The sequence below is a fragment of the Ranitomeya variabilis genome, chromosome 1 (genome assembly GCF_051348905.1).
Source record: "Ranitomeya variabilis isolate aRanVar5 chromosome 1, aRanVar5.hap1, whole genome shotgun sequence".
NCBI classification, from domain to species: domain Eukaryota; kingdom Metazoa; phylum Chordata; class Amphibia; order Anura; family Dendrobatidae; genus Ranitomeya; species Ranitomeya variabilis.
In genome coordinates this window covers 151755556-151781246 of record NC_135232.1, presented here as the reverse complement: position 1 = coordinate 151781246, position 25691 = coordinate 151755556, and the positions used below count along the sequence as shown (strand labels likewise).

Sequence of the window (25691 nt, the reverse complement as noted above, 5' to 3'; positions counted from 1 at the left end):
AAAATCCCAAACATTTAAGTTTGTGGATGTAACATGAGAAAATGTGGAAAAAATTGCGGGGTATGAATACTTTTTCAAGACACTGTAGCTGCACAACATTTCCTTATTTACCCCATGGGTTTTTCAGGACAGGATATATAGACTGTTTTATAACAGCTTGTGTCTGTAGAGAGCATTCCGGTTGCCGGAAAGTGATGTGACATTATCTGTAATTCTACATATTGTAGAAAAGTAATGGTAAATGTTAGTAGTAACACATTTAGATTGAATTATGTGATTGTCTTGTTTTTGAAGGATTAAATGGAACCTGTCAGTCGATTCATGCTGCCCAAGCCAAAAGCAGAATGAATCAGAGCCTGAACGTATAACTGCAGACAGGTAATTTTTTCTCTGAAATGCCAGGGGCCAGGCGTTAAGATGATAGTTCATTAAGGCCAGTGTCTCCCCTTCTATTCTTAACCACTTACCGACATTTAGTGTAATAGCACACCGATGTCGGACTCCCCTCCCTTTGATGTGGGCTTTGTTTTGAACAGCTGACATGTGCCTCTAAAAGCCGCGAGTGAAATCGCAATCCACCTACGGCTGTTATCTAGTTAAATGCCGCTGTCAGGCTCTGACATCGGCATTTAACTTGCGCTTTCGGCAAGCGCGCCGGAGATCCAGCCCATCTGTGACCCCGTCACGTGATCGCGGGTCACTGGTGGGTTGGCATGACAACTTGAGGTCTCCAGCAGACCTCTATGGTTTTCAGTGCCGCCTGCTACATACAATTCTGCTACATATAGGCAATCTGATCTTCGCCCGTATGTAGCAGAGCCGATCGGATTATGGCAGCTTCTAGTCTCCTATGGAGAATATTGAAGCATGCCAAAAGTAAGAAAAAAATGTTTTTCAAAATATTAAAAAAAAATATAAAAGTTCAAATCACCCCTGTTTCGCCACATTCAAAATAAAACAAAAAAAAATGGAGACGCTACGGGACCAGAAAATGGCGAAATATTTTTTTTTTTTACAAAATTTAGAATTTTTTTTCACATTTAATTAAAAAAGAACCTAGACATATTTGTTGTCTATGAACTCGTAATGACCTAGAAAATAAAAATGGCCGGTCAGTTTTAGCATTTAGCAAACATGGAAAAAAAAAAAAAAAAGACAACTCTGGGATTGCTCTTTTTTTTGCAATTTCACAGCATATGGATTTTTTTCCCCATATTCCAGTACACCACGTGGTAAAAGCAATGGTGTCGTTCAAAAGTACAGCTTGTCCTGCAAAAAACAAGCCCTCACATAGCCATTTTGACCAAAAAATAAAAAACTTATGGCTCTGGGAAGAAGGGGAGTAAAAAATAAAAATCCAAAAACAAAATATCTCTGGTCATTAAGGGTTAAAGGGGATGTCAGGTCTAAACTGATAAGTCTGCAGTCACTCTGTGTGACTGTAGACTTCTGAATCCCCCCCCCCCGCGCACGCACTGTTCGTTGCTGTGATTTGCCAGTTTTAGACTAGTGCGCCGGCGCATGCGCAGTAATGCTTTTCGGCTTTGCCCACAGATGGGCAAAGCATACTGCGCGTGCGCGAGACAAGATTGCATTGCACAAGCTCGAACTATGGAGGACACCTACTCCAATTCCGGAAAATATTGTGGATAGCGGGGAAGGATGGGGTGTAGGAAAAAAGAAGAAACACCGCCCATCGGACCGGACACAGGGCATTTACATAGCCCGCCAAATTCAGGTGACAGAGTCCCTTTAACGAGCGGGCTCGCTGGAGTACAATGTACCTAATTCATTAAGAGGCAAACGTTACTTAACAAATGAGGTGAATCTCTTAACTGGCGCGAACCTCAGACAAAAATCTACTATAGTCAAGGACTTGGGTCCATGACTGGTGAAATTCATGTCACTGATGTAATTTAAATTTGAATAACTTAGGTGTCCATGTTCCACCCATTTTGGCGAAGCTGGCTGGGGCTGACATGAAAACGCCCACTGTCACAAAATGTTTGCGGAACTTCCACTTAGTACAAAAAATTGCTACAAATGAAATTGTTTTACTCTAGAAAACTGGCATAAACACCTTCATGTATAGGTCCATTGTGTGAGGAGGACCATAGCCAGAGACAAGACTGGTAGAGTGCCGTCCCCGGCCGGCTATTCCCAGTGCACCTCTAAGTGACTGCCAGCTCTCTCCTGCCACAGCATGTCAGAGAAAAGTACACCTTGCTGCAATCATACAGCCAGGCTCTGATCCATGAGGGTTTGGGCAGATTGGGTTGCAGGACAGGTTCTACCCCTAGATGGTATCAGGAGCTCTCTGTCAGCCTTACCCTTTTTATCAATGCCTGTATTAGACCTAAGCATTAAATAGAAGTGTTAAAAAACTATGTTTAATTGTCCCTGCATGTCCTGCTTGCGATCACCAGATTTATCAACTGTCAATCAATGGCACTCCTATGGGGAGCACGCCACAACAATGTAATTGGTATCCTCACATGTGCGATAATAGCATGGAGGAGGACACAGAACCGTCCCTCTTCATCTCATCCATGCTCTCTCCGCACACGCTGGTATGTCCGTTAGGCCACGTTCACATGTTCAGTATTTGGTCAGTATTTTACATCAGTATTTGAAAGCCTAAACCACCAGTGGGTGATAAATACAGAAGTGGTGCATATGTTTCTATTATACTTTTCCTCTGATTGCTCCACTCCTGATTTTGGCTACAAATACTGATGTAAAACACTGACCAAATACTGAGCATGTGAACGGGGTCTTACCCTGACTGACAGCTGTCCTGCACTAGTCCAATGACACATGCAGACCAAGGGCAATTAAACTTTGTTCTTAGCATTAAAGAGGATTTTAGGGTGCTGATAACTTTCCTAATACCTTCTAGGGGTTAATCTTGATGACAGGTTCCCTTTAAATATGCATTAATTCTTCTATTCTAAGTAAACTGCATACTTCATACCAAGTTATTGAATAATCATGGGTAAATGATTGGGGGAGAAGTAGATTGATATCATGTCCTCACTTGAAGTTGATCTCATTGCCGAACTGTTGGTTTGCCATTAGCTCTAGAAAGCTGAAAACCAATTGTGTGACATCATGCCTGATTGCTCAAATTGCACCGTGGTTCTACGCAGACGTCATTGGGAACTCTAGCACAAGTTCCCATGTGGCCTATTTGGTGCAGAAAATCCACAGAGCAATAGACTAGCAGCTTAATAAATGACATTTCATCACATCTCACCTACACCTTGCTGAAATTATCTGCACAGAATTTGACCTGCATTGCGGATTTTAAAATTTGTAACATGTCAACTCCGTTTGCATATAATCCTGCGTGGATTTCACCCTTTGCAATCGAAAAGGTAAAAATTGGGGCAAATAAGAAACAAAATCCTCAGCTTCATTTGCCTATTACACGCAGATTTTACTGCGGAAAGGCTATAGATACAATTATATTGATACTTTAAGAGTACATTTGTGTATGTTCCTATTCAATAATGCATGAACTGACAATAGGAACACGTTGGTCATTCCTTTATTCAGTCATGGTTATAGCCATGTGCCGCGGTCATAAGCAAAGCATACCAATTTCGAGTGTCCACCCTTAAAAAGGTTGGCGGCTGCTTTTTTTTATTGATAGGCCATCATTATCTCCTTTTTGGAGTGTGATACCAGCCATTTGGCGGCCGGAACGTAACAGCTCTGTCAAATACATAGTGGCCGCGACATTTTTACAGCATAATCAATCCTATTCAGGTCTGTTAATGTAGCATGCACCAATTCGAAAAGTGCTCCCTTTAACGCCTTTTCTATTCTGACACATCAAAGGTGTCAGAAAAAAACTGTTAGAGGCCTTGATACATATGGTATTCATCTTGAATATCCTTTTCACTGTAATTGCACCGTAAAACTGTGATAATTGATACATTGATAAAAATCCCTCAATGAGCTATAGAGCAATAACTTATTTTTAGGCACATGGCAGCCACTGAGGTCATAAAGGTGGGTAAGGCTGTACTCATAACATATGGAGGGCTTTCCATGCCCCATCAAATACTGTATTCCAGTCGTGGCCAAACGTTTTGAGACTGACACAAATCTTGGTTTTCACAAAATTTGCTATTTAAGAGTTTTACTGTAGATTATTTTTAGTCAGGTGTTTCAATGGCTACAAAAATACAATTATAATCATTTTATCATTTTTTAAACTTTTATTGACAAATACGGTACATCAAATTTATGTAAAGACTCAATAGTTACAACTTTGTCCCTTATTTTTCAAGACTTCTGCAATTACCTCTTCATCTGGATATCAACTTCTGGGCCAAATCCTGACTGGTGGTAACCCATTCTTGCTTAGTATTTGGAGTTTATCACAATTTCTGAGTTTATATTTGACCACCCACATTATGAGGATTGAGCACAGGTTGTCAATGGGATTGACATCTGGCAAGTTTCCTGGCCATGGACCCAAAAGTTCAATATTTTGTTCACCGAGTCACTTAGTTATCACTTTTGCCCTGTGACATGGTGCTTTGTTATGCTGGAAAAAGCGTTTTTTGTCACCAAATTGCTCCTGGATGATTAATGTGAGAAATTGCTCTTGGAGGATATTTAGATACCATTTTTTAATCATGGCAGTGTTTTAGGCAAAATTGTGAGTGAGCCCCTCCCTTGGATGAAAAGCAACCCCAAACATGAAGGGTCTATGGCCTTACTGTTGGCCTGACACAGGACTCATGGTAGCTTCCATATCCTGAGCGTTCGTTTCTGCCTGTAACAATGTGCACACTGCAATCTGTCTGACTGATGAAGGTCGTTGTAAGACCGAAATGTTTCTTTGTTTTTTGATTGCCTGCACAAAATAAAATTATCTGCTGACAACATTTACCTGAGTGCCAAGTTTTTTACAAGATTTGCATGGGATAGGATCCTACTTGGGCACCATCCATACGAGTGGCATTCTTGTTCCTCTTATTATTAAATCAGCATGACAGAGTGATATCTTTTGCGATGTCTTTGTTGATACTTGTTGATTCTCATATAAATGTGTTGCTGGACTTAATAGCTATATGCGTCGGGGTGTGGCCACCCTTTTCTGAGCTGGAGATTGCATATAAAGCTCCCCCAGGCTGGTGTTCTACTGGTTGGGCCCAGTCATGTTGTCTGCCCTTATTCACACTGAGGTCAACATTGACACATGGTAAGGTTTTTAATATTAGACTGTGTAGGACTGTCCCGATCAGACATACCTTGTCATGGTAGGATGGCTTTTATGCTATTTTTGTTCAAATACAGTACTACTAAAAACTCTGTGTTATTTAGATGCACTTCTTGCTTTTTACTTATTTACAGCAGGATTTTTACTCATTTTTGTAGGTTTTATATGTTTTATGGCCAATGTGAACATGTGTTTGTGCTGCATGTGTTCCAACTTAAAGGGAACCTGTCACCCCCAAAATCGAAGGTGAGCTAAGCCCACCGGTATCAGGGGCTTATCTACAGCATTCTGGAATGCTGTAGATAAGCCCATCCTGAAAGATGAGAAAAAGAGGTTAGAGTATACTCACCCAGGGGCGGTCCCGCTGCGGTTCGGTCTGATGGGTGTCGTGGTCCGGTCCGGGGCCTCCCATTTTCTTACGATGACGTCCTCTTCTTGTATTCACTCTCCGGCGCAGGCGTACTTTGTCTGTCCTGTTGAGAAAGGTCAGAGAGGCCCAGCGCCTGCGCACTGCAGTACTTTGCTCTGCCCTCAGCAGAGCAGATAAAGTACGCCAGAGCTGCAGCATGAAGACAAGAAGAGGACGTCATCCTATGATGTGAGGCCCCGGACCGCGACGCCCATCAGATCGGAACGCCCGCCCAGGTGAGTATAATCTAACCTCTTTTCCTTCTCTTTCAGCCGGTGGGCTTAGCTCACCTTCGATTTTGGGGGTGACAGGTTCCCTTTAAGTCAAGCTCAACTTTTGTGTTTTTTTTTTATAAATAGTTTGGCTTGTGAAATCCTGCTGCCAGATTCCCTTTTATGTTAAAACAGCATACTTTGTGAAAAATATAATGTGGATCAATCTCACAACTTTTGACCACAACTGTACAGTTACTTCTTTTTCCGACAAGGACTCCGTACAGCTCTGCACTATGAACATATTCTAAAATTACCATAATTCTTTAGCTCTTTCTGTACTAGGCCTTGTTTTTTTTTCTCGTTTTGCACTTTTCTTTTTCCTTCCCTTCTTCTAAGAGCCATAACTTTTTATTTTTCTGTTGATGGAGCTTTGTGAAGGCTGCAATTATTTGTACCATAACTAGATGGTGGCCCAATTCTAACGCATCGGGTATTCTAGAATATGCATGTCCACGTAGTATATTGCACAGCCCACGTAGTATATTGCCCAGCCACGTAGTATATTGCCCAGCCATGTAGTATATTGCCCAGCCACGTAGTATATTGCCCAGTGACGTAGTATATTGCCCAGTGACGTAATATATTGCCCAGCCACGTAGTATATTGCCCAGTGACGTAGTATATTGCCCAGCCACGTAGTATATTGCCCAGTGACGTAGTATATTGGCCAGCCACGTAGTATATTGGCCAGCCACGTAGTATATTGGCCAGCCACGTAGTATATTGCCCAGCCACGTAGTATATTGCCCAGCCACGTAGTATATTGCCCAGCCACGTAGTATATTGCCCAGCCACGTAGTATATTGCCCAGCCACGTAGTATATTGCCCAGCCACGTAGTATATTGCCCAGCCACGTAGTATATTGCCCAGTTACGTAGTATATTGCCCAGTGATGAAGTATACAGCACAGAGCCACGTAGTATATTGCACAGCGACGTAGTATACAGCACAGAGCCACGTAGTATATTGCCCAGTGCCATAGTATATTGGCCAGTCACGTATGTCACAGGTTAAAAAATAAACATATACTCACCTTCCGAGGACCCCTTGTAGCCCTGTTGCCTGTGTGGGGTGCACGCGGCAGCTTCCGGTCCCAGGGTTGGTATGAGTGCAGGACCTGTGATGACGTCGCGGTCACATGACCGTGACGTCATGGCAGGTCCTTCTCGCATACCATCCTTGCAACCGGAACCTGCCGCTTGCATGGAGCGGTCACCGGAGCGTTGCGAGGAGCGGGAAAGGCGGCGGAAGGTGAGTATATAATGATTTTTTATTTTTTTTAATTATTTTTAACATTAGATCTTTTTACTATTGACGCTGCATAGGCAGCATCAATAGTAAAAACTTGGTGACACAGGGTTAATAGCGGCGGTAACGGAGTGAGTTACCCGCGGCATAACGCGGTTCGTTACCTCTGGCATTAACCCTGTGTGAGCGGTGACTGCGGGGAGTATGGAGCAGGCGCCGGGCACTGACTGCAGGGGAGTAGGGGGGACTAATCGGACTGTGGCCATCGCTGATTGGTCGCGGCAGCCATGACAGGCAGCTGGCGAGACCAATCAGCGACTTGGATTCCATGACAGACAGAGGCCGCGACAGACAGAAGGACGGACAGAAAGACGGAAGTGACCCTTAGACAATTATATAGTAGATCACAAACCACTTTGAAGCCAAGCCGTCGGCTGTGCTTTATAGGTGAAGCAAGACTGCAGTAGGCCTCTAGCTCCGATGTCAACCCATCTGCATCTCTCAATTGCTTTACAAGGGTGGGATGTGAACCAGCAACCGGGTCATTTAAACTGCCACTGTCAGTGATTAATAGAGGCATCTAAATGGTTAGACAGCCGAGATCGGAGCTAACTCTGATTGCTGTTTTTAGAGACATTTGCTGGCACAGTCTGCATCTGCCCTCTATGGAGTGGATTAATTTTCTAAGCCCTCTCCACATAAGCACACTCTGTCTGTGATGAACGTGGGTGCACTAAGTGGTTGAAGAATAGTCTTTTGTCCAGGACATTTGAGCTTTATCTATTTACTCCTTACTTCCCTGATAAGGGACCCTCATCTCCACATATTTATGACTAGTGCCTTTCCCACAGACAATTATTGGAATCTATTTCCTGGTAAAGTTAAGGGTATACTTTAGGGCAGCATACTTGGCCCCTTTCATGTTCTACAATACAAAACATAGGGGAAAGGAGATGAATTTTCTGATCACCACCAGGGAGATGCCTTAGCTTTGCTATATTTGCATATAGATACTTGGTCTAATGGATAAAGTGTCAACTTTACGAGAGTCTCAATATGGCATAGGCAGACTTCAAGGCCATGTAATGCTTCCTGGGAAATAAAATATGCATATTGCCTTTTCACAGAGGAAGAGAACAGGATCTCTACTGCCACCTATTGAAGATAGCAATCTTAAAATTTAAGTCAATATTAATCCTTCCAAGAGCTTTGCCACATGACATAGCCAACCCAGTATGATCTCCAAAAGGAAATGACCTTAAAGGGAACCTGTCACCCCGTTTTTTCGGTATGAGATAAAAATACTGTTAAATAGGGCCTGAGCTGTGCATTACAATAGTGTAGTTTGTGGACCCCGATTCCCCACCTATGCTGCCGAAATACGTTACCAAAGTAGTCGTTTTCGCCTGTCAATCAGGCTGGTCAGGTCGGATGGGCGTGGTGTCTTCCCCCAGATCTTGCGTAGTTTTCCGTTGGTGGCGTAGTGGTGTGCGCATGTCCAAGGTCCCGAATCCTGCACAGGGGTGTGAAAATAGCAGCGATGTCCGTTATTCCATTGGTGGTCGGTGGGCGCGGCCATCTTGCTTTGGCCGCGCATGCGCAGAAGCGGCGCTCTGCTGGCCGCGGCTTCAGGAACATGGCCGCGGGCATCCGCGCGTGCGCAGAAGGCTAGCGCGGCGGCAATTTTCGTGAAGCAGAGTTCGCATCTCGGCTTCACGAAAATGGCCGCCGCGATAGCCATCTGCGCACGCGCGGATGCCCGCGGCCATTTTCCTGAAGCCGCGGCCAGCAGAGCGCCGCTTCTGCGCACGCGCGGCCAAAGCAAGATGGCCGCGCCCACCGATCACCAATGGAATAACGGACATCGCTGCTATTTTCACACCCCTGTGCAGGATTCGGGACCTTGGACATGCGCACCCCACTACGCCACCAACGGAAAACTGCGCAAGATCTGGGGGAAGACACCACGCCCATCCGACCTGACCAGCCTGATTGACAGGCGAAAACGACTACTTTGGTAACGTATTTCGGCAGCATAGGTGGGGAATCGGGGTCCACAAACTACACTATTGTAATGCACAGCTCAGGCCCTATTTAACAGTATTTTTATCTCATACCGAAAAAACGAGGTGACAGGTGCCCTTTAAGTTGCAGACAGCTGTTTCTGGGTTCTTACCTCTCATCAGTGCAATGTAGGAGACTGGTTGGCTGTGTGAGATGCTGCACGAATTTTTTTGTGGGTGAGTGTCTCCAAAATCAAGAAATCAGACACTGAATGAGAAATACAGGAGCAGCATGTAGAAGAGTAGGAAGGTTTTGTCACACTTAAAATCATTAATATTGGTTATTCATATTGCCCTCATCTATGGACAACTTGGGTTTAACAATATTATGTGCCTTGTCTTACATTGTGTAGGGGTGATCTGTACTACAAATATAAAGGATGAATTGTACTCCATTTTAATGCCTCTATTTCAATGTCTTTCAGAAATGCAAAATCCCAGGAAAGAAATGGTTTCCCAGCTGCACAACTTCTGTGCTCTGGGCGATACTACTAAGCTGTTTGCTCTTCTCAGTCATTCATCCTCCATCATTAATGAAACCGCTGAAAATGGATGGAGTGCTCTTATGTACGCAGCCAGGAATGGCCACTTTGATGTAGTGAAGATGCTTTTGGAGAAAGGGTAATTACACATATCTTTCTTTTATATTTGCTTGATGCCGGCTTCTTAATACAATTAGAGAAGAAAATCAGTCTATTCTACTTTCCAACTTGCAGCTCCACAGCCCTAATTTACACTGAATAGTTTACATTGGAAGATCTCAGCATCGGTGCTCCAGGACACCAAGTGTGACATATTTCAATTATATCAGAGTATGAATTTCACAGCTAAAATGACTAAGCCTTACTTATCTGTGTCCTTTACACAAATGTAGGCAATTTAGAGTCTTGAGACATAGTTAAAACAGTTATCTGCTGCTCTGTAATAAAAGAGACAGTAAAGCGAATATTGAAAAGTAACTAAAGATCCTAGAGAAAATGTTCTCTAAACTGACGCTATAGGAAAGTACACGGCGGTACCAAATGTAGAACTACTATGGAATAGAGTGAAAAGAGAAGAGGATGAAGGGGGCTGCAGGGAGAAAAAAAGAAGGCTGGGTATTCAGTTATATTGTCTGAAGACTTTTTTTTTAATATACTCTTCACTACAAAGAGACATCTGGTCTTACAGTGAAATATTGCACCCGTCCATTCCAATGAAAGTCCAGATTCTTTGTACATCAGGCCAGCACAGTCCACTAAATGCACTGCACATGGAGATCTGTGCATCTGACATTACACGTCACATATGATTTATACACTGATTTATACACACATTCACTGCAACGGTAAAAGTGTGTAGCTTATTCTCCTGACACTCGCTTTTCCTCAGTATTCTGCTAGAAGCAGTACATGGACACTTCATTCCTTGGACAAGGAGTTGCCCCAATTTCCAAGTAATTACAGCTTATTCCCTTGTGCTTCGTTAGCAGCATAGAAGCCCTCGCAGAGCAGCGGCCTGCCCCCTTCCCTAGTTAGTATATAAAGGCAGCATGACTTCTCACCAGTTTGACCCCTGCTCGCATGAAATTACGTATGGCTAATGTTAATATTTAACTGTGCGTAAAATCCTATAGAATTACTATATATGTGTTTTATGTACCACAATCCCTCCATAGACATGTAAGCCTTGAACATACTATTCAATTTGTATAACTTTAGGTATGTTTTCTTTTCCAAAAGTGATGGCATAATGCTAGGATATACCATCACGATTCCTAATTGCTTGAGGTTTTAATTTTTCGGCACAGCAGCCCTTCCAGCCACCCACTGTGCAGGGAACTACAAGACTATTTAATGGACTAAAACTAGGATTTTGATCAAAAACAGAGTAATGACTTGGTGTACGCCATCAGGATGGTCCTTAACCCCCAAGGTTGGTTTGCATGTTAATGACCGGGCCAATTTTTACAATTCTGCCCACTGTCCCTTTATGAGGTTATAACTCTGGAACGCTTGCATGGATCTGGTGATTCTGACATTGTTTTTTCGTGGCATATTGTACTTCATGATAGTGGTAAAATTTCCTTGACATTACGTGCATTTATTTGTGAGAAAAAAAACGGAATTTGACGAAAATTTTGCAATTTTCAAACTTTGAATTTTCATGCCCTTAAATCACAGTGATATGTCACACAAAATACTTAATAAGTAACATTTCCCACGTGTCTACTTTATATCAGCACAATTCTAGAACCAATTTTTTTTTTGTTAGTGAGATATAAGGGTTAAAAGTTGACCAGCAATTTCTCATTTTTACAACACCATTTTTTTTTTAGGGACAACATCACATTTGAAGTCACTTTGAGGGGTCTATATGATAGAAAATACCCAAGTGTGACACCATTCTACAAACTGCACCCCTCAAGGTGCTCAAAACCACATTAAGAAGTTTATTAACCCTGGTGTTTCACAGGAATTTTTGGAATGTTTAAAAAAAAAGGAACATTTAACTTTTTTTCACAAAAAATTTACTTCAGATCCAATTTCTTTTATTTTAACAAGGGTAACAGGAGAAATTGGACCCCAAAAATTCAATTTGTCCTGAGTACGCCGATACCCCATATGTGGGGGTAAGCCACTGTTTGGGCACATGGCAGAGCTCAGAAGGGAAGGAGCGCCATTTGACTTTTCAATGCAAAATTGGCTGGAATTGAGATCGGACGCCATGACTCGTTTGGAGAGCCCCTGATGTGCCTAAACAGTGGAAACCCCCCAAAAGTGACACCATTTTGGAAAGTAGACCCCTAAGGAACTTATCTAGATGTGTGGTGAGCACTTTGAACTAGTGCTTCACAGAAGTTTATAATGTAGAGCTGTGAAAATTAAAAAATCATTTTTTTTTCCACAAAAATTATCTTTTAGCCCCCAATTTTGTATTTTCCCAAGGGTATCTGGAGTAATTGGACCCCAAAAGTTGTTGTCCAATTTGTCCGGAGTACGCTGATACCCCATATGTGGGAGAAAACTACTGTTTGTGCGCATGGCAGAGCTCGGAAGGGAAGAAGTGGCATTTTGGAATTTTGGAATGCAGACTTTGATGGAATGGTCTGCGGGCGTCACGATGCATTTGCAGAGCCCCTGATGTACCTAAACAGAAACCCCCCACAAATGACCCCATATTCGAAACTAGACCCCCCAAGCAACTTATCTAGATGTGTTGTGAGAACTTTGAACCCCCAAGTGTTTCACTAAAATTTATAATGCATAGCCGTGAAAATAAAACTTTTTTTCCACAAAAATGATTTTTTAGCCCCCAGTTTTGTATTTTCCCAAGGGTAACAGGAGAAGTTGTTGTCCAATTTGTCCTAAGTATGCTGATACCCCATATATGGGGGTAAACCACTGTTTGGGCGCACGGCAGAGCTCGGAAGGGAAGGATTACTGTCTTACTTTTTCAACACAGAATTGGATGGAATTGAGATCGGGCGTTGTCATGATTCCCCAATGGCATGGGAACATCAGAAACACAAAATAACAGACTAGCCCTCGGGTGATGGAAACTCAAGCTGACCGTGACCTAAATCTACCACACAACTAACAGTAGCCAGGAAGCATTCCTACGGCTGCCTAGATGCCATGCGCCAGCCGGAGAACTAACTACGCCTGGAAGAGGAAGGAACAGACCTGGCTTACCTCTAGTGAAATTCCCCAAAGATGATAGTAGCCCCCACATATATTAACGGTGAGTTCAGAGGAAAAGACATACACAGTATGAAGGTAGATTTAGCAAAGCGAGGTCCACTTACTAGATAGAGGAAGGATACAAAAGAGGACTTCACGGTCAGCTGAAAAACCCTTTCAAAAACCCATCCTGAAATTACCTTAAGACTCCTGTGTCAACTCATGACACAGGAGTGGCAATTTCAGTCCACAAGAGCTTCCAGTAACAGGAAATGACAAACTGTAAACTGGACAAAAAATACAAAACAAAAAGGACAAGAGTCCACTTAGCTGATCAGCAGACTGGTAGCAGGAACATGCAACTGAAAGACTCAGGTTACAATGATGACCGGCAAGGAAGTGACTGGAGAGCAAGGCTAAATAGGGAACTCCCAAAACTGATGGAAGCAGGTGAGCTGAGGCAGAAAAGAACACACAAGTCTCCAGTACCACCAGCCACCACTAGGGGAGCCCAAAAAGCGGATCACAACAGTACCCCCCCCTTAAGGAGGGGGCACCGAACCCTCACAAGAACCGCCAGGGCGACCTGGATGAGCCCTATGAAAGGCACGAACCAAATCCGAGGCATGAACATCAGAGGCAGTTACCCAAGAATTATCTTCCTGACCATAGCCCTTCCATTTAACCAGATACTGGAGTCTCCGCCTGGAAATACGGGAGTCCAAGATCTTCTCTATAACGTACTCCAATTCACCCTCAACCAGCACAGGAGCAGGAGGCTCAGCAGAAGGAACCACCGGCACCTCGTATCTCCGCAACAACGACCGATGGAACACATTATGGATAGCGAAAGATGCCGGGAGGTCCAAACGAAAGGAAACAGGGTTAATAATCTCCAAAATCCTATAGGGACCGATGAACCGAGGCTTAAATTTAGGAGAAGAAACCCTCATTGGGACAAAACGGGAAGACAACCACACCAAGTCCCCAACACGAAGGCGAGGACCAACCCGACGCTGGCGGTTAGCAAACCGCTGAGTCCTCTCCTGGGACAAATTCAAATTGTCCACCACTTGTTCCCAAATCCGATACAACCGATCCACCACAGCATCTACTCCAGGACAATCCGAAGACTCCGCCTGACCAGAAGAAAAACGGGGATGAAACCCCGAATTGCAAAAGAAAGGGGAAACCAAAGTGGCCGAACTAGCCCGATTATTAAGAGCAAACTCCGCCAACGGCAAAAAGGCAACCCAATCATCCTGATCCGCAGACACAAAACACCTCAAATACGTCTCCAAAGTCTGATTAGTTCGCTCCGTCTGGCCATTAGTCTGAGGATGGAAGGCAGACGAAAAAGACAAATCAATGCCCAACCTGGCACAGAATGCCCGCCAAAATCTAGAAACGAACTGGGTACCCCTATCAGAAACGATATTTTCAGGAATACCATGCAAGCGAACCACATTTTGAAAAAACAAAAGAACCAACTCAGACGAGGAAGGCAACTTCGGCAATGGCACCAAATGAACCATCTTAGAAAAACGGTCACACACCACCCAGATAACAGACATCCTCTGAGAGACAGGAAGATCAGAAATAAAGTCCATCGAGATGTGCGTCCAAGGCCTCTTCGGAATAGGCAAGGGCAACAACAACCCACTAGCCCTAGAACAACAAGGCTTGGCCCGAGCACACACATCACAAGACTGCACAAAAACACGCACATCTCGAGACAGAGATGGCCACCAGAAGGATCTAGCCACCAAATCCCTGGTACCAAAAATTCCAGGATGACCCGCCAGCGTAGAAGAATGAACCTCCGAGATGACTCTACTGGTCCAATCATCAGGAACAAACAGTCTACCAGGTGGACAGCGATCAGGTCTATCCGCCTGAAACTCTTGCAAAGCACGTCGCAGATCTGGGGAAATAGCGGATAATATCACCCCATCCTTAAGGATACCTGTAGGTTCCGAATCACCAGGGGAATCAGGCTCAAAACTCCTAGACAGGGCATCTGCCTTCACATTCTTAGAACCTGGTAGATATGAGACCACAAAATTAAACCGAGAGAAAAACAACGACCAGCGCGCCTGTCTAGGATTCAGGCGCCTGGCAGACTCAAGATAAATCAGATTCTTGTGATCAGTCAAAACCACCACCTGATGTCTAGCACCCTCAAGCCAATGACGCCACTCCTCAAATGCCCACTTCATGGCCAAAAGCTCCCGATTACCGACATCATAATTTCTTTCGGCGGCAGAAAATTTTCGAGAAAAGAACGCACAAGGTCTCATCACTGAGCAATCGGAACTTTTCTGCGACAAAACCGCCCCCGCTCCGATCTCGGAAGCATCGACCTCAACCTGAAAGGGGAGAGAGACATCAGGCTGGCGCAACACAGGGGCAGACGAAAAGCGGCGCTTAAGTTCCCGAAAGGCCTCCACAGCGGCAGAGGACCAATTGGCAACATCAGCACCCTTCTTAGTCAAATCCGTAAGAGGCTTAGCAACACCAGAAAAACCAGTTATAAATCGACGATAAAAATTAGCAAAGCCCAAGAACTTCTGAAGACCCTTTAGAGAAGTAGGCTGCGTCCAGTCACAAATAGCCCGAACCTTGACAGGGTCCATCTCAACAGAAGAAGGGGAAAAAATGTACCCCCCAAAAAAAATCTACAGACTTCTTTTACTCTCCTTTCTTCTGCCAATTACTTTAACAGTGGCCGGTCATACTGTCATGATTCCCCAATGGCATGGGAACATCAGAAACACAAAATAACAGACTAGCCCTCGGGTGATGGAAACTCAAGCTGACCATGACCTAAATCTACCACACAACTAACAGTAGCCAGGAAGCATTCCTACGGCTGCCTAGATGCCATGCGCCAGCCGGAGAACTAACTACGCCTGGAAGAGGAAGGAACAGACCTGGCTTACCTCTAGTGAAATTCCCCAAAGATGATAGTAGCCCCCACATATATTAACAGTGAGTTCAGAGGAAAAGACATACACAGTATGAAGGTAGATTTAGCAAAGCGAGGTCCACTTACTAGATAGAGGAAGGATACAAAAGAGGACTTCACGGTCAGCTGAAAAACCCTTTCAAAAACCCATCCCGAAATTACCTTAAGACTCCTGTGTCAACTCATGACACAGGAGTGGCAATTTCAGTCCACAAGAGCTTCCAGTAACAGGAAATGACAAACTGTAAACTGGACAAAAAATGCAAAACAAAAAGGACAAGAGTCCACTTAGCTGATCAGCAGACTGGTAGCAGGAACATGCAACTGAAAGACTCAGGTTACAATGATGACCGGCAAGGAAGTGACTGGAGAGCAAGGCTAAATAGGGAACTCCCAAAACTGATGGAAGCAGGTGAGCTGAGGCAGAAAAGAACACACAAGTCTCCAGTACCACCAGCCACCACTAGGGGAGCCCAAAAAGCGGATCACAACAGGGCGTCATGTCACGTTTGCAGAGCCCCTGACGTGCCTAAACAATGGAAACCTCCCAATTCTAACTCCATCCATAACCCCAACACACCCCTAACCCTAATCCCCACCCTAACCCTAATGGTAGATAGGGGTTAAAGGGAACCTGTCAACAGGATTGTGCACAGTAACCTACAGACAGTGTCGGGTTGGCACCGTTCTACTGAATAATATGATACCTTGGTTGATGAAATCCTTCTTTTGGTTGTTGTTTAATCTTCATTTTCAGTTTGTGTTAATGAGATTCTCGTGCCCTAAGGCGGGGCAGTGATCGGTCAGCAGTCTGCATTATGAATATATAATGAGAGCACCACATACACTAACCCCGCCGTAGGGCACGAGAATCTCATTAGCACAATCTGTTACTGTGCACAATCCTGCTGACAGGTTCCCTTTAACCTGTCATTTCACTATGTGCCAGGCACATTAAAGACCATTTAATTGTTGTGGACCCTCTTACTAGTAGGCAAAATATTACCTGCTTTCTAGTGTCTAATAGATTTCATGTATGGGGCACATATAAACGGTTTTTGCTCAGATGGCCTCAGCTGCCTTTCTCCAGCTCTGCTATAGATTCATTCCAGGGATTTCTCCCAGGCACTGCACTCCCAGAGCCTTGAAGAAATCATTAGCATAACGAAAGAATATAAGATTTCTCAAGAACAAGACTCCTAATATGAGACCTACAGGTAGGACTTGCTTAACATTTCTATTACCTGTATACCCATATTAACCCCTTAATGACCAGAGATTTTTGTTTTTGCATTTTTATTTTTTGCTCCCCTTCTTCCCAGAGCCATAACTTTTTTATTTTTTTGACAAAATGGCCATATGAGGGCTTGTTTTTGTGGGACAAGTTGTACTTTTGAACGACATCATTGGTTTGAATGTATCGAGTACTGGAAAATGGGAAAAAATCAAAGTGTGGTGAAATTGCAAAAAAAGTGCAGTCCCACTGTCGTTTTTTGGTTTGTTTGTTTTTAACCATGTTTATTAAATGCTAAAACTGACCCACCATTATGATTCTCCAGGTGATTACGAGTTCATAGACACCAAAAATGTATAAATTATTTTTTATTGAAGTGGTGAAAAAAAAATTCCAATCTTTGTTAAAAAAAAAAAAAAAAAAAGCGCCATTTTTTGATACCTGTAGCGTCTCCATTTTTCATGATCTCGGGTTGGGTGAGGGCTTATTTTTTGCATGCCAAGCTGATGGTTTTTAGTTATACTACATTAATGCAAATACGATTTTTTGATTGTCTGTTATTGCATTTTAATGCAGTGGTGCAGAGACCTAAAACAGTAATTTTGGAGTTTTGACAATCGGGTTAATTATTTTTTTATATTGTTAGATCGGGCGATTCTGAACGCGGCGATACCAAATATGTGTATGTTTGAATTTTTGTATTATTTTATTTTGAATGGGGCAAAAGGGGGGTGATTTAAACTTTCATATTTTGTTAATATAGTTAAAAAAATTTTTTTTGCTTTTTGCATACTTCAATAGTCTCTATGAGATACTAGAAGCTGCAGTTGTCTAATCGGCTCTGCTGCATACAGGCGATGATCAGATTGTAGCAGAAATGGTCACTTACCATGACAACCATAGAGGTCTGCTGGAGGCCAACCCATCGGTAACCCGCTATCACGTGCTGGTGTTGCCGATGGGTTGACTTTCCAGTGCGCTTGCATGTGTTAAATGCCGCTGTCAGAGATCGACAGCGGCATTTAACGGGACTGTTGCGGGCACATGTTAGCTGGATATATCATCTGACATGTGCCCAGAAAGGTGCAGGCTCAGCGCTGGAGCCCGCCCCAAACAGGGGAGTCCAACATTGGTGTACTATTACGCCCGATGTCGGAAAGGTGTTAATAGGTCATATACACTCCAGGGGGTGACAGATTCTCTTTAAAGGGGTTGTCTCATAAATAATATATATATCCCCAAGAAAGGTGAAAATGTATTATTGCTGAGTGGTTGGGATCACAAAAATAGAGGTCTTAAAGAAGTTGTCCACTCCCCTAACGCATTTCATTTTTTTATTCATTAATCTTGCTTTTATGTGCCAGTAAATGCATCCATACTCTTAGGTTGTGTGCATACAGTGCATTTTTTATGTATTTTTGCGGCGATTTTTCCGTGCGGAAATGGGCCAGAAACGCTATGGAATCCTTATGCAAGCTAATTCTATGACAATCCTGAAGTGTGCACCTGTGACTGTGACCCGCGGCGGTGACCTGCGGTAAGGCAGAGACTACTTTTCCCATCAGGCTACATCTGCTGTCACTAATAACAGTGATGGCAGGAAATACTGATGGGGGAGGTAGTCTCAAAATAAAAAAAATAATTACATACACATTGAAATAAAAATAAAAAAAAATTATACACCTAACACCAAATCTTCGATGCCCTCGTCTCCTAGAAAAAAAATGTAAAATTATAAACCACCATATACTCACCTGATTACCGTAGTCCACGTAATCCAGAGTGTCCCACAACGATCTGATGCTTAGGTCAGTCATATTGGAAGATATGACTGTTCTACCCGGTCCCAATGAAACACTGACAGGAGGTAATCGCTCTCGCAAAGTTCTCACGCAGCGGTGCTGTGAGTGAGAGCACCAGAGCTGATCAGCTGATGAACTCCGGTGAACTCTCTCACAACAGCTCAGTGATACACTGTGGGAGTGAGTACCTCCTGTCAGTGTATCGCCAGCTGTCTTTGACAGCAGTCACATTAGTGACTGCTCTCAAAGTGATCAGGATCGTCGTGGGACATTATGGATTATCTTCTCTGCAGACAGGAAAGGAATATTGTGGTTTATTATTTTATTTTTGTTGCAGGAGACATTGGCTTCGGTGGAATAGGCGTTCGGTAAGTATGGTTTAATTAAGATTCATTAAAGGAGTCTGTCATTATTTCAAATAAGGGACTTTATTCTGGGTGTGTGTGTTTTTTTTTAATGCAATATCACTATGGGCTTACTATATCAGCCCACAGCTGTCTGCCTAGCCTTTGCCGGTTAGATTTTATAGGAGGTCCATATGTCAATTTTTTTCTGGGGTCCCCCTGTAAACTACCCAGTGAAGGCTAAGCAAACAGCTGTGAGCTGATATTAATCGCCTGGAAACCTTTATGGCTATTTGATCCTTCCCAGAATATTAACATCAGCCGTTGGCTTTCCCTCTGATGGTTATTAAAATTACGGAGGAGCCCACACAATTTTTTTTTCTTTAAAATTAACAGTTGCTGTCTGGTTATAGCCTATGTACGTTCGTTCTGTTAAGGCTCCTACATAGGCTGGTGACTGTGTGTGTGTGTGTGTTTACTTATTGACTTAGTAATGGGGGTGTTGGGCGAACACGTTTTCATTACTAAGCCTAGGGCTAGGTGTCAATGGCAGCTGCTGACACAAAGCCCTAATTCCATTACCCTGATGCCACTGCATCAGCATGAAAAGGTGGTGTTGAATCTAGAATTTACATCATAAAACTTTTTTTTTAATATCTTTAATTAGCTCAAAAAAGCCTTCATTGCTGTACAAAAATGCATGCAAAATTGCATACAAAAACGCACATTTTGCCGCAGCGTTGTTCCTGCCAAGAGATGCAGAAATCTCTGCAAGCAAATACTCAATGTGCTCACATAGCCATAGTATAGTAATATATAATTTTATCATGCAGGTAGCATCACTTGATGTCTGCCAGCTGCAGCTCTGATATTTACATCGATCACTTCCTGTCCCCAGGCTTACTGTGTTCTAATACTACAAGTTCCATCATGCATTGCAGTGGCCTGTGAGCCAGCACTTACCATGTCCCCTCCATTTTCTACCCAAACTCCTCCCTGCTCCATGCCTCCTTTTACTATGATTACATGCACTGCACTGTGTTTGTTATGCAAATTTCAGCCAGTATTTTAAAGCAATAGCCTTACACAGATTAGATTACATAACCACTTTGCTTGTGAAATGCAGATCGCAGCACTTCACCAGCAAAGGTGTCAGCCCTGCTCTACTGCTGAATCAGACTGCTCAGCTTGCTTGAGACAGGCCAATTGTGTCTTCAGGATGCCCACTCATGGAAGCTGTCATTTAATCCAATACCTCTACACCCACCACCAGGAGCACAGTGACAACTTTGTTTCATTGTGTATGACTCCTGTGCTGGAAACATGAAGTATCAGACATTAGGCTACGTTCACATTTGCGGTCAGCGCCGCAGCGTCGGGCGCCGAAGCGACGCATGCGTCATGCGCCCCTATATTTAACATGGGGGCGCATGGACATGCGTTGTGCTGCGTTTTGCGCCGCATGGCCGCAAACGTTGGACGCAAGAAACGCATCAAGTTGCATTTTTTTTGCGTCCAACTTTCGGCCAAAAACGACGCATGCGGCGCAAAACGCAGCGTTTTAGCGTGCGTTTTGCCGCGTTTTTGTTTGCGTTGTGCGCTGCGGCGCCGACGCTGCGGCGCACAACGCAAATGTGAACGTAGCCTTACAGCGGAGGAAGAAGAATCTCCATCGCAATGTAGTACCATGTGATCCCTGCTGAGATGCGCTCATAGAAGCTATACATCTAATGCAAGTACATTACAAAAGGTATTGTTTTGAAAAGCTATGATACAGAACAGGGAGGTGAAAAAGTAATGGAAGCCCCTTTAAAGTCCCCTCTGTAAATTAAGCAGTAGTGAGCATGTGCGACCACTGTCCTAGTCTCTGTCTATAAGAGCGGTGGTCGTACATTCTCACTAGGAGTACATTTGTAGTTTAGGGCACAAGTCGAAGATTCAGCAGAACAGTATGATTATGGCTTTTTTAGGATTTGCTAGTTTTTTCAATTTCCAGAAAAATGGCTTTCTGACACTTTACATTTCCTATTAGACTACATCACAATATATCATTGATTGCATATGAAAAACAAGGACAGATGCTCTTCACTGCTAACATATGTGATGTTAGCTAAGGTTTGCTGTCTTATGTATTATTGTCCTGATCATAAGAAGCTATTAAATATGTACCTGCAACTTATCATTTGTTTCTTTTTAGGTGTGACAAGACATTAGTGAACAAATCCCGACAGACTGCTTTAGATATAGCCAAGTTTTGGGGTCACAAACACATTGTTAACTTGCTCTTGAATGCAAAAGGTGGAGTGAAGCCTCATTTCTTGTCGGACACTAAAGAGGAACATGAGAATTATTTCAGCAGTACATTTCTGGACCGAAGGAGTGATAAACGGACAGACACTAACTGGTTAAAATCCAAGCACACACATGCCAGTTCAGTGTACATCATTTTCTCCAACCTATGTCCTCTAGTATCGCTAATTGGTACAAAAGATAGCGCACAAGAGCCAGAAATCAAGCTCTGCAGACTTCAGCATGATGATGTGAAGGAATTCTTGTCAGGGCCCGATGAGGTCTCATTAATATTTCTTGGAGTGGAAACCCAATTAAATAATCCATTTTCAGCAGAACAGGAAGACGGACTGGTGGCCTGGTTTGCCCTCAATGTGGAAAATTTATCTACAGATCAGTTTGAGAGAAAATTTGAAGGCTGCTATTTTCTTCAGCCGCCAATGCCAGCCCTGCTGCAACTGGTCAGCACTGAAGCAGGTATAAGGGTTAATAACTGTTAATTTTACATTGTTTCTTCATACCAATACAGTGTGGGCTGTGATATTGCATTATTCTGGTGTCAATGGAACCGGAAGCGGTTTGATTATCAGTAACTCTAGACTTTAAAAAAAAATGAAAATAGAATATTAATACAGATTAATTCCTAAATTCCTATACTATACTTGTTTTGTCTAGATAGGTAAACACTGTAATAAATAAAAATGGCCACTGCCTTTTTACACTGATGGAAACCCTTCCTAGAATCTTAATAAGATAGAGCATGTACGGTAGGAAGCGCCAACATCTCCCTTTATGTGCAGGAAGATGTGGTGGCAATGGATGTTTTGAACTAATACTGGTGATATCAGGGGTGCTCAAAGTGAGAAGAGGCTGTTCACACTGCGGTCCACCTCGTCTTTCTGTTATATTACTGGAGATACTGGTGGTGGTAAGGTAAGAAGAAGCTGCTCACACTGCTGTTCATCTTGTCTTTCTGATCTAATACTGGAAATACTGGTGGTGCTACTGTAAGAAGGAGCTGCTCACACTGCTGTCCACCCTGTTTATCTGTTTTAATACTGGAGATACTGGTGATGCTGAGGTACGAAGAAGCTGATCACTGCAGTCCACCCTGTGTTTCTGATCTTATACTGGTGGTGCTAAGGTAAGAAGAGGCTGCTCACACTGCTGACCACCCTGCTTTAATACTTAAGATATCAGGAGTTCTGAGGTAAGAAGAGACTGCTCACACTGTTGTCCACCATATCTTTCTTATCTAATCCTGGAGATACCAGGAGTGCTAAGGTAAGAAGAGGCCACTCATGCTGCTTTCCTCCGTCTTTCTGATCTAATACTGGAGATACCAGGGGGCTAAGGTAAGAAGAGGCTTCTCACACAGCTGTCCACTGTGTCTTTTTGATCTATAACTAGCTATACCAGGGTTGCTGAGGTAAGCAGAGGCTCCCTCTTCTGTCCACCCCGTCTTTCTGGTTTAATACTGGATATATCAGGAGTGCTGAGATAAGAAGAGGTCCTTCACACTTGTCCACCCTGTCAACATGGAAATACCAAGAGCAGAACTTCCTACTGCTCATGCTTGGAGGCACCAGTCAAAGTAACTAGACTGCAACCATTTTGATATATTACAATGATTACCTCCCTGGACCAAAACAAGTGTAATTTGCTATTTAACATTATGTATACCAACCTTTTTATTCATACTTATACACCTAGAAAGAAGAAAATGTATCAGGACTAGTCAGAGGCAATAATTCAGCAGCAAGTCCTGTAATCCTCAAACCCGCTGAGTTCAGAATCAACATTAATCCAGAGACAGTAAAAGAAAGCACACTGCACACTCCACAGTTGATAAAAAAAATCTAAAATATTTATTTATGCACCAAATATAGAATTGTGCGAAGGTGTTGAGGGAATGCACAGTGGTACTATGGCGACAACGTATTGATGATTTAACTCCCCCAAGGTTTTTATCTCAATGTCGCTAAAATTAAAATAAAGGAATTACAGTATTATGGCGTGAACATTTAGAGACAAATGTTAAATATAATATATACATAACTGTACAATTCTATTTACAGCAGTAAGCCATCCAATATACTGTACACCATGGTATGATAAAGAATAAGTCCAGTAAACATAATGATATCGAAAGTATAATTATTGTGAGTTTAGTAAGGAATACACATATCGTAAATACCCCAGAAAAAAATGTATTCTTATGGAGAAAACATTCAGTGCTGACAAAAGTCACAATTCAATATTATTTCATGTAAAATAATACTAGGTTAATATAAATCTGTAAAAGACATCATAAAAAGTATGGGGTGGTGTTTGTCATTCTAATAGATGTGGTTTTGCTCCTATTTGGGGCAAAAGAGAGATGAGCTACGGAATGGAGCTGTTTTTTGATGCAAAGTGTGGCACATGACATAGTGGAAGGGAGTTCAGTGCTGTCTTCTGAGACGGAAGTGCATCATAAGTTACAGGGGAGTCTCTGGCGGCACAAGGGGGAGTGGCGCATTGGAAAGAAGCAGTCAGTACCTGTGCGACGGTGTGAACCTGTCTTAGCAATGTAGCAATAGATCATTAAGACTGACGCATATGGTGATACTAAGTAGGTAAGGCTTCTTTCACATTTACGTCGGTACGGGGCCGTCACAAAGTGTCGGCGCGACGTACGTTTGTGAGTTTGTGCATAACGTGAGCAGCGGACGCAGTATTTCAACGAGTCCGCTGCCCATTCTAAAGTTCCGGGGAGGAGAGCGAGATCTCCGCCCGGGCATGCGCAGATAAAAATGCAGGATACAACGTACGAAAAAACGTTCCCTTGAACGTTTTTTCAAAACGACGGGCCGCCAAAACCCGATGCATCCAGTGGACGGCGCATGCAACGTATGGCCATACGTCGCTAATGCAAGTCTATGGTGCAAAAACGCATCCTGCGGGCAACTTTGCAGGATGCGTTTTTTCTCCAAAACGACGCATTGTGACGGTTCCAAAACAACGGAAATGTGAAAGAGGCCTAAGATACAAGCAAAATAATGTGGAGAAACTCAAGGGTTGGCACATGGGTAAAACATGGGTGTGAAAGGATGTGGATTTGTTAGAAACTAGGCTGTTTTATCATCAATGACACCCTTGTGTATATGAGTTTCCAAAATATGATTAATTATATCCCTAATGTGAGGGATAGAGTTTTCTGCAACTTCCTTTATTTGTTGGTGTCAGCCATGTGTCGGTAGACATTGTCATGGTACTCCTTTCAATTCATTAAACAAAATCTCTCTACCTTCATCTGCAATTTAACTATAAGTTCCATTCTGAGCTAAAGGAATTACCTTTCATCATGTCTAAGGTAATAATATGTAGCTTGCATTGAGAAATTCCTTTACATATTCACTTAAAATGAGGGCAAGGACGCATATTGCATACATGTTATTATCGCGTTCAAAGTATAACAGTATACATTAAGGTCACCTACTGGTATCTGGATGGGGCCTGAAAGTGTTCTAGATAAATATGTTTAGTGGCAGAATTGGGATCTTGTGGGTGAGGCAAGGTGACAAGTCGAGTCTGCATCTGGACAGAGACTAAATGGAGTTGATTGCCCATGTCTGTAGTACTCGCCATTACGGCCTACTGAGTACTGAGGCCACGACAGCTGCCAAGCAAGTTTGGGTGGGGCCTCCACTTATTAGTCCATTTTGTCACATAAAAGGTCTTGTTGTCTTAACTAACAACACGTGTGTATTTTTTTATAGAAGTGTGTAATGCTGTAAAGTAATGTTTCCCCGTTATCTGCTCTCTCTGTTTTTAGGGATTTTGGCACAAGCTCGATCTGTCTTTGCCTGGCACAATCGATACAAATTCTGTCCAACCTGTGGTGGTAAGGCAATAATTGAGGAAGGCGGATATAAGCGGACATGTGTAACATCAGGATGCCTCAGTCTAAAAGGAATCCACAATACATCATACCCAAGAGTGGGTGAGTGCTTAACCCTTTTGCGCCATAGCCTGTTTTCACCTTCCTGACCAAGACAATTTTTTTCAATTCTGATCACTGTCACTTTATGTGGTAATAACGTTGGAACGCTTCCACAGATCCCCTTGATTCTGAGATTGTATTTTTCATGACCTATCGTACTTCATGATAGTGGTAA

The 25691-nt window shown here is 43.1% G+C and overlaps 1 protein-coding gene across 3 annotated transcripts in view; it reads left to right on the top strand.

The window, feature by feature from the left end:
* NUDT12 (nudix hydrolase 12) overlaps positions 1-25691 on the top strand; it is a 55677-nt gene that overhangs the window by 8793 nt on the left and 21193 nt on the right. For all 3 annotated transcript variants that reach the window (XM_077289937.1, XM_077289944.1, XM_077289951.1), the window contains exons 2-4: positions 9658-9853; positions 21440-22008; positions 25349-25516. In XM_077289937.1, coding sequence (XP_077146052.1) covers positions 9660-9853; positions 21440-22008; positions 25349-25516 — 931 coding nt within the window. In that variant the 5' untranslated portion in view covers positions 9658-9659. The remainder of the gene's footprint in view (positions 1-9657; positions 9854-21439; positions 22009-25348; positions 25517-25691) is intronic.